The 10,569-nt window shown below is 43.0% G+C and overlaps 1 protein-coding gene across 1 annotated transcript; it reads right to left on the bottom strand.

The window, feature by feature from the left end:
• Positions 1-365: 365 nt before the first annotated feature.
• On the bottom strand, positions 366-10,337 carry rft1 (RFT1 homolog). The gene is made up of 12 exons (XM_083661936.1): positions 10,166-10,337; positions 9,988-10,073; positions 9,612-9,734; positions 9,207-9,498; positions 7,923-8,057; positions 6,983-7,243; positions 6,697-6,841; positions 6,491-6,596; positions 6,070-6,319; positions 5,699-5,857; positions 2,076-2,205; positions 366-1,729 (listed from the first exon to the last, which is right to left on the bottom strand). The coding sequence occupies exons 1-12, from the start codon at positions 10,226-10,228 to the stop codon at positions 1,632-1,634; spliced, it is 1,848 nt and encodes a 615-aa protein (XP_083518062.1). The 5' UTR covers positions 10,229-10,337; the 3' UTR covers positions 366-1,631.
• Positions 10,338-10,569: the final 232 nt, after the last annotated feature.

Below are 10,569 nucleotides of genomic sequence, written 5' to 3'. Positions count from 1 at the left end.
TCTCATGGGGTGAAGTCTGTGTATTGGTTATAAATCAAACTTGAAGACACACATGCTAGTCCACACAGGAGATACACCATTTGATTGTTCAGTCTGTGATAAAAGTTTTGTTTAAAAAAACAAAACAATTGAATGGACACATGATAATTGACACAGGAGAGACACAATTTAATTGTTCAGTCTGTGGTAAAGGTTTTGGTCATAAAGATAACTTGAAGACACACATGATAATCCACACAGGGGATAAACAATTTATTTGTTTAGTCTGTGGTAAAGGTTTTGGTCGTAAAGATAACTTTAAGACACACATGATAATCCACACAGGAGATAAACCATTTAATTGTTCAGTCTGTGTTAAAGGGTTTGTTCAAAAAGGACACTTGAAGAGACACATGATAATCCACACAGGAGATAAACCATTTATTTGCTCAGTCTGTAGTAAAGGTTTTGGTCATGAAGGAAACTTGACGACGAGACATAGGATAATCCACACAGGAGATAAACCATTTATTTGTTCACTTTGTGGTAAAGGTTGTGGTAGGCTATATATAACCTAGTAGTGTAAATGATGTAGTTAGTGTATATATGACATAGTATAGGATGAGTATATAGTATGTTTATTTGATGTAGTATGTGTATGACATGTACTATATAATATGACGCATGTAAATCCCTTTGAGACATGTTTGAAATAGGGGACTAAATAAAAGCACTTTAGATTAGGGAACAGATTTCTGTGGTGTCCAAGCTTTTTATTGATTAAATTACGTTTAGATTGTTGTTGTTTGACAGACCGTCACAGTCCAGCCATCAATTGTGCTGACTGGCTGAATGTTGAGATTTTGGCATGGTGAAGAAAAGCATGTAAAGCTCACTGATGTTTGGTATCTGCATTTAATGAAATGATCTTGTTGGTACAGTAGGCTGTTCAGCATTGTTATCAATTGTGCTATTCTATTCCTGCACCCTAAAACTATGAGTGAAAAGTGAAAGAAACAGCAGTTACATTAGCACAAAAATAAAAACAAAAACACTTGTCAAAAACACTTGTCAAAAACACTTGTCAAAAACACAAATGTCAAATGCAAAATTCTAGAAATCTGTCTATAGAATAGTGGGGGTAAAGTTATCCATCAACACACAATACAAGTAAAAAAATAAACAGTATTGAGTAGAAAATAAATGTCGCGCTTTCACAAAAAACATAAATCCACAGAAAAAGAGGCTTTAAACAGAGTTTTCCCCTCTGTGTGAAAGGTGCAGAACTACCACAGCAAAACAATTGACTATAAACCCTAATTAGGAAGTAACACAGGTGCAAGCAGAACATTAACAAGGCCCCCCGCCACTAGCCTGGGTAAACCCATCCCCCACGTGACCTGCTCTCAGACCTGTTCTCAGTCACTGGGAACTGAGAGAGCAGGTCACGTGGTGGCTGGGTTTACCTAGGCTACCCCGCCACTGGATCGCCCAATGCATTGGAAGTGGGAAACCCTCATTAATGTTCTGCTTGCACCTGTGTTACTCCCTGCCTTTTAGACACAACATGGGTGAATTGGGTGGGAAGTGAAAAAGGCGAATGGCTTCAGACTGAAACCAACCAGCTGTCGAATGATGGCAGAGAAAGACTTCTACTTCCTGATTGGTCGAGCTGAGGCCTTGTTGAAAGCAGTCTCTCCTCCTGACCTCGCTCCACTGAACACAGAAGGGGCGGCTTTACCAATTTTCTCTGTGAATAAAGTGACAGACAAGGATCTATGAATATTTCACTCTGTTAATGAGGCAGTAAGACGTATTATATACAACAGTGGTTATACTCTGTATAAATACACACACACACTTCATCCCATTGGATGAGGGATTACAGTACTGTTTGACAGGAGTCTCCCCTTCATTGCCTCTCTGTATATGGAGTGGAAACATCAGCATCATAAGAAACGCCCCTCACACAAAGTCTCTGCTGTTGTTTATCTCTACAAATCTTAACCAGATGCAGAATGCAAGAGATTGTTTCCTCTCACACCTGCACGACTAGTAATCACATTGCCATGAGAAGTGTTTGGCGCTCCGCTCACCACACTCTTCCATGACTTCGATCGTCTTGCTCTTGGCCGCCCCGCTCTTGCCCAGCAGATTCGTTGCTCCAAGCAGGTCCTCTTCGCTCACTGTGGGACGCTGCACTCGGTCATCCTCTCCCTCACCTGGCTGAAGAGTGGCAAGCAGCAGGAAAACAAGACCACAGGACAGGAGACATCTGAGATTCCTACCACTCCACAACTCCATTCACCAACACAATGAGATCATTCATCTGTTTTAGAACTCAAATAAGTGGCCTTACTTGAGACATGTTGCTGGAGTAGATACTATCCTTTAAGAAATTCTCCTGTCAGCCTTTTTTCGTGTGTCGTCCCACTCCCAACAAACAGGTACACAAACACAAGTGATTCTCCAGAGGACTAAAGCTGCCTGAAAAGGCTAGGAAGAGACTCAGTGTGGACTCCTCCTCCTTTCTGTCTCCCTCCCTGGTTCTGTTTTTTTCCTCATGGTGTGCAGTCTTCCCTGCTGCTTCATTAGGGAATGATGAGATCACTGCTACATACTGGCTCAGTCAAAACTACACCCCTCCAGCTAAATTACAGAGGGAGCAAAAGTATGACAAATACTAGTCCATCCCTCTGTGCTGCACTCTCTTGAACCTTCTCTTTCTACCAGCATTGGTAATAATGTAGCCAAACAAATCTAACTCAAAAGACCAAAATGTGTAGCTTTCTCAAGACATCAAGCTTACTGAGTTAGTTAAAATATAGTACAACAGTACACTCAAAGCAAAACCTGCAGAAAGAAATGCATTGCACTCCATCAAAAGAATGTAGCTCCCACTGCTTCCTGTTTCCCATCATTACATCACCATGTTGCCCCTAGGGGCCCTCATTTCAGCAGCACTGTGTACAGGAAGGACCAACAAATAAACCCACACTATTTCCCCACATGCCAATGAATTACTAAGAAATCTGGGAAAGTAGAGCTCTATCGTTCTTTTTAGGACAGAGCAAAACGTCTAACAGAAGTGTACATAATGTGCAAACTCATGCTAAAGGATACTTTCTGGAGCCGAGAAAATATTACGTTATATTTTGTTGCAATAAAAAAAAAAATAACAGTATGAACATCTCCTTTGGGAAGAATAAAGCTATGATGGCAGATGAAAGGAGTTTGACATTGAAAATGTTACCAAACATTTGTAATCTTCAAGTATACTCACCAATGTTATGAGATGAATGAATTCCTAAAAGACAGTATTACAAGCACATCTGGTTTTCATAAACAAACTACAGCGCAGAGCTCACTGATATCAACTCAAATCCAAACTGATCAGCAGGAAATACATTTATTCATAATTTCATAATATAGGCCTAGATCAAGGGGCCATGGTTTTTACTGTAGGCACTACATCTATCAGAACCCGTATTTCATCTCATCTTTTGCAATGTTGAAACTAACAATAACTCTCTATACTATACATTCATCTATGCATTATTTTCTGAAATGTGTTCAGCAGCTAGAAATCTTCCAAAATGGTAAAAAGCATGATGAAAAACCTGGATTTCTGCTCCTTTGTGTCAATATTTAGACAAGACATGATCACACAAAATTATCTGTTTTTCCCTGTGAGCTTTGGTCTTTTCTCTCTGTGTCGATCTCTTACATGAAACTCACATCATTGTACAAACAATATTGCCAAAGCATGTAACAAAAAATAAATCAATTAACCATTTCAGGAAATGAATCCCATCACCTTCTGTGTATAATTGTGTGTGTGTGTGTGTGTGTGTATCTTGCTGTGCCTCCACTGTCCACTGACTATTATTGTTTCTGTGTTTATGTAACTTATAAAATACAACATTCTGCCATTAAACACAGAGCTTTTCACATAAATCACACACAATTCACACACAAACACACGCACGCACGCACGCACGCACGCACACACACACACACACACACACACACACACACACACACACACACACACACACACACACACACTAATTAAACAGCCAACTTTTGTATGTATATTTTTTTCTATCATTCATTTCAATCTAACACAGCAAATGTTTCTCATATTGCCTCAGTTTATTTGTTTATCCAGGATAGACTGGATTAGACTCGGACCAAGCACAACTGTTGTGACCACAGTGACCAAGGTCCATATTGCTTCACCTAGGTTTGGATCCCAAAACATTCGTGACAAGTCTTCTTCATACTTCTATGTACAAACACAGTAATGATCAGTGTGTGACATAGCCACACCATGTCCTCACAACTCAGTGTGCACATACACACACGCTGAAGATCTGGGGCCCATAAAACGAATGGAGGATAAACGGATCCAGGATCTGTCCCTTGATCTGGTTTGTCTTAACCAGATCATTGCAATCAAGCTATACTAAACCATACCACGACGGTGCTTATCAGCTGGGTCTGTCAATTTAGGGTTTCCCTATCCAGCTCTGAGCTCGTGCACATGAAAATGCTCGTGAACAGGAGCTCCTGCCCACGAAAGAGGCGTGGTTTGTAACAACTAGCCAATCACAATGCAATATGGACAGTTCCGGATTTTGCAGCGTCAGACACGCCTACTTCCTTATTCATTGAAAGCGCACATCAAAGTGTATTAATTAGCGGAGCTTTACTGTATGTCCGAATCAAAGTCTGCGTTGGATATGAGTCTGTTACTGAAGGACTGTCTAAAGTTACCGCTTTTATTCACATCAGTCATTTGATTTCTGCTGCTGTTTCTGCCCAATAAAAGCTGCATGTCTTTTCTGCGAGTAGAAATGTAATCTCAGTCTAAATTTCCAAAATTCACAGGCATATTTAGATCATAGATTTAACGTTAAAAATATAGGCTCTGAATCAACACGGTGCAGGCGTAGTTTTCGTTGATAAAAATAGCAGCTCTGTTGTACACAAGAGCACCTTAAAAGTGCGCTTTGGAGATGTTTATGGTAACCTTTTTACGCAAGTGATTTAGTGATATATTAGTGATAAAAATTAATACTTCACGCTGGAGGAACAAACCATAATCTTAAGGAAATTTGAAGAATTCAAACATGTAATAAAAACCAAAGGCAACACTGCTGCACATAATAATCACAGAAAGGAGGGCTCAGCAAAAAAATTGCCGATTGTCTAAATGCGTAAGTTATTCAGCTTGCTTGATTTCGCCACCGAAGTTCAGCCATCTCCGTTGCGCACACGGTGCGCTTTGGAGACATGATTAAATAGTTCTTGGCGGTCGCAAAGGACCCCTTCTCTCCTGAGAGCCCCCCTCACTATCCGTGCACCTTCCTCGATGGGGCTGATTTTCCAGGAAGCTCATTGGTTCGTGGGCGGTTCCTTTTAAGGTTTAATCTTATCCTGTTCCGGACCAGGTTAGCGTTACATTACCATGGAAATATATCTCGGTAAGAAGTGAACTAGCGTCGTAGCACGGCAAACCCAGGGTTAAACCTGAAGTTACCTTGCTAAGCCACTAATCTTGCTTCGTGGTATAGGCCTCTGGCAGGAGTTGCTGTCTCGTTGCTTTGAGCGCAGCCGGCAACTGTCAGCCAGGTGGGTGCCTCTCCTGCTTGAAGTGCAAGTGAAGAGAAGGGTGCTTCCAGTCCAACACACCCATTTCCAGACCCATTTAAGCGTGTTTCTTTCTGTACTGAGGTAAGAGCTGAGTCCCCACAAACCGAATGAGTTGAGTCTCCGTAAGATAAACAGTTAGCAGCACGCTCAGTAGACACACGGCTCCCACAGCGATATGGGCCAGTCTCAGCAACCAGCCGCTGTCACAGCACAAAACACCCTGAAACCACAGAGAACAGGAGCTCCAGTTACATTGATTTGCCCAGGAGACAACATATAGATTACAAAGATCATCTAGTGGAGTTCATGACAATCTCTGGATCACTGTTCTTCGGGAAAATGGACTTAAATGAATTAAAATGAGTAGAATAACAACGTGATAGTTCCTAATTCCGAAAATAAGTGACCAATGAACAGATATTTTTCTGGTACCTCAGAGAGTGAAGTGACAATTGCACTGAGGGCAAGTGCGAGTAGTAGGAGTGGGGAGGGCAACAGGCCGTGAAGGGGCTTCCAAGGACTGGAGTGGAAGTAGCGGTGTATGTAGAGAAGGCTGTTCAGGATGCGGAGGACCATGTTCAGACAGTTGGCCACGATGAAACCAACAGCTCCAGCCCACCATGTCAGCATGTAGGACAGGAACAGGAATGACACAGACAGAGCCAGCAGCACCCAGTTATACCTACAGACATGACAAGATAAGACAAAAAAAAAGTCAACTGACATAATCATTGAAACAGTGTTTGTGTGTGTCTCTGTCTGTCTGTCTGTGTGTGTGTGTGTGTGTGTGTGTGTGTGTGTGTGTGTGTGTGTGTGTGTGTGTGTTTGTGTGTGTGTGTGTGTGTGGTCTCACTTGTCAACCTCCTTTTGGCTCATAGCAGCAAATACGAAGCACTCTGTCACACCATTGACAGCCAGCAGGAGGACATAAGCGCTGTAGCATCGCAGCAGAGTGGGCCCTTCAACAAAATGTAAACCATGACTAACAACAGCAAACAGAACAGAACTTTTCAGATACACTCCAAAGAACCAGATGACTATTTCTTGTAGCGGACCGACCTGCCCCGCTGCTCAGCAGAGAGCCGCCGTAAATGTCCAGAGCCAGGTGAGAGTAGGCGTAACCAAACACTGTGATAATCAGACCAATCACAAGCACCAGTTTCAGCAGGCTCTCCAGGACTTCTGCTACAACAGCAACTTCCTCCTGTGGACAAATGCACACAGAGAATCAATACCACAACAAAAAGACTCGGAGCCAACAAAGATTCCTGCCCCGCCATTCACATACCATCCACAAGGAGGGTCTAAAATGTCAAGTGTTTGGTTCAATTTCCAAGATTCAGACCTGTTTCTGACTTTTGACATCACGGCCCCTCTCCAGCACTTTGGCAAAGAAGACATAGAAGCTTTCCTCGATGGGCAGGAAGATGAAGCGTGCCACCATGGAGCCCAGGTTATTGACGATGTCATAAATGCCCTGGTCTCCGAAGTTGAGGACGTTGAGGAAGGTCATGACGTAACGCTCGCCCTCCGTCAGGATCTGCTTCAGGAAGGACTGCTTGAAGAAGCTCCATGTCAGCCAGGCCAGTGTCCAGTCAATCAACGGCTACAAACACAACAGAGGGCGGGACAATAGTCTTAGTAGTTAAACTGTACATCTTGTAACTGAAGTTCATTGGGTTTAATCCCACAGGCTTGCCTGGGTCCAGACCTTCCAAGCCGCCCACTCCACCGAGTTGAGTTTTGGCTACTTCGGGTCGGGCATCGTGACATGCAAGAGCAATTTCTCATGTTGAAAAAACATTCGGTCCAATGAGTGCCGAGGGGGATTGATGATTAGCCAATCAGCGTTGATAAACAGCCCAACGGGTGGGGCTAACGCCGTTGTCAAGCTGTTGTAAGTGTGCCGGGCATAATAACAATGGCGACCGCTATATATAGACGAGATAGACGCTGCTATCAAGGCTGTTTTAAATTGATTAAAAGTACCACTTTCTTTGAAATCCGAACGGCACTCGTACCCCCTGAGTTGGTACTATTCCTCAGGCTACCCACAGGCTGAGTTGGTACTATTTCTTAACAAAACTACCTTGCATACCTACTCCAGAGGCATGACGCCTGGGTCTGACTCTGATATATTGTGTGTGTGTGTGTGTGTGTGTGTGTGTGTGTGTGTGTGTGTGTGTGTGTGTGTGTGTGCGTGTGTGTGTGTGTGTGTGTATGACTGAGAGGACAGATGACTGTGTAGTGTTGAGCTGAGGTGCAGTTTTAGTTGTAAATGCTACCTCTCCATCAGCTCTGCAGATCAGCAGTTCTCCAACATGTTTCAGAGGAAAACTCATCTTGGCAGCTGCTTCAGAGCCCAGGAAACGAAGGAAGTAGGCAACATAGCACAGCACCAGGAAGCCTGTGTACACCAGCTAAGGAAAGACATACCATAAGAAAAACGGATTAACCCTTGTATCCTACTGTTTCCATAAGTACATTTGATACCATTGGTCCATCTGATGGACCTTAACAGTAATAATGTATTAATTTATGTATATTAATATATTCATATATTTATTTTTTATTTTTTATTGTTTATAATTCATTGGTAACTTCATCCCTAATACCTCATACCAACATTTCATACCTATTAGAATCTTAACCCCTCAAATGCCAGTGTACAGTAAGTACAGTAAACAGAAAAAAGTACAGAAAAAATACAAAAAGTGAATTATTTTCCTTCCCATAAAGTCCAACTGGATTTGGGTCTGATATTATGGGCAGGTTGGGGTGTTTTACAAAAGTCACCACCGCAAGATGCCTAGTGTCAAAGATTGGCAGGATCCATCTTAGAATGACGTCACAATACCTATGACATCACTATCCTATGACATCATCAGTGATGTCATAAGATGATTTTGGTCAGTAATGATGTCACTGATGACATTACTGATGATTTCACAGACATTGTGACATCATCAGTGGGTTTTCATACTTTTTTGTAAAAATCAAATTTTTCATATTTTTAGCCAAAAAGAAAAAAAGCGCATGTTTTGGACTACCAGCCATTTCCCCCAAAAACCACAAATTAGCTTTATTCCAGCATCCATCCTGGTCTAAAGGCTTCAAATCAGTAGTGTGGACCGTAAAATTCAGTTTTCTAATATTTTCCCATCTTTGGCATAGGAATCAATTTTCTGTACATTTCATGTAAACTGCATGGAATTGATTGCTATGCCAAAACTGGGGGAATATGGGGAAATAGCCAAACACAGTAGAAACTACAACTTTGACCCCTTGAGTCAAGATGAGATGTGTAACATCAAGGAAATAATGATTTTTTTGGAAAATTAGCTGGGAGTCACACAGAAAATGTTGTTTTTGTGCAAAATTAACATGGAATCCAATGGGAAAACTATGCAATGGACTTTGAGACCGTGTAACCCCCAAATTTTCAACCAACTCCAAAATTTCAAGGTATTTGGTCCAGGATGAGAGCAGAAGAAAATAAAATCCATTACTAGGAAGTATTAGGAAGTACAAAAGAAGTATTTAATTTTAAACCTCAGCGCAGTTCTTACCTGAGCAGCAGAAAAGATGTACAGGCCCCATTCAGGAGCAGACACCACCAGCACCACAGTTATTAAGCACTTAGCGATCATTGCTAAGCTCTCGGCGACCACCTTGAGCCGGACAAACATGTGGGCTTGAGCCAGGACCCAGAGGGGTTCGGCCAGCAGCTCCTGCACTGCGGCCAAGGCAAACATCCCCACAGCGGGGCCGTAGTGTGGGATAGTCTGGGGATCTGGCACCTTCAAGAGCCACAGCCACACACAGACCAGCAGGGAGGCCCATACTACACCGAGCGGCAGGCTGAGAGGTGGGAAAGGGTTGGAGCGACACAGAGATTCATTAGAGACACACGGGGGGATGTGTAAAGTGTGGTCTTTCTTGGCCAGTGGATGTCGCTGCGATCCCCAACTCACATCAGCCACAGAAGGTTGATCACTTGTCTCCAATTGTGGCCTGTCCCCGATCCCCCGCTCAGACAGGCTCTCCGGAAAGCTTCTCTGGACAAGAAGACTAATGTGGAGTACAGTAGGGTAAGCCTGTATGACACACACACACACACACACACACACACACACACACACACACACACACACACACACACACACACACACACACACACACACACACACACACACACACACACACACACACACACACACACACACACACACACACACACACACACACACACACAACACAGGTTACATCTACAGTCCTGTCAGGATGCATTGTGCTCTTTCTCCTCTGGCTCCTGGCACTCTGCTCCATCACAGCACCTGTCAGCCTTACCTGACATTGACCACCCCAATCAGCTCTTTGGACATGAACCGCAGAGTGAATGCATTCAGCAAGAAGGTGAGCACACGGAACACCACCTGAGATACGATCAAGACACATGTAACGTTAGCAGACCATGATAATCTTCTGCTCTGGACCTACGTTAGCAGTATTGTGTTTATTTATTTACCTGCAGCAAGACATTATAAGATGCAAGAGTGGAAGCATTCTTCAGTACATCTTGAGAGCTCATCTTGAAGTCCCACTGAGTCGCTGGCAGATTTCTTTTGTCCAGTGAGAATTTCACAATCAACTTCGTTGCGCAGACAAGGAAAATACAATCATTTCAACGCCACCGCGGTCGCTACTATTCCTACGAACCCCCTCATAGCTCAAATTCTTCTTGTTTAAGTGTGAGGTCCATAGATCAGCAGCAGAACGCTGTTCCACTTCCGTACACACTGTACGGATGTACACGTCACCATACGTCACGTACGTCCGAAGCTTCATGTTGGCATTTATGCCGCTAGGGGGCGCGAGAATCATTCTAATCTAATATTTGCTCTACTGCATGGTGGAAATAATGGGCTGGAT

This window comes from Poromitra crassiceps, assembly GCF_964638095.1.
Source record: "Poromitra crassiceps genome assembly, chromosome: 27".
NCBI classification, from domain to species: domain Eukaryota; kingdom Metazoa; phylum Chordata; class Actinopteri; order Beryciformes; family Melamphaidae; genus Poromitra; species Poromitra crassiceps.
This window is presented reverse-complemented; position numbering and strand designations above follow the sequence as displayed.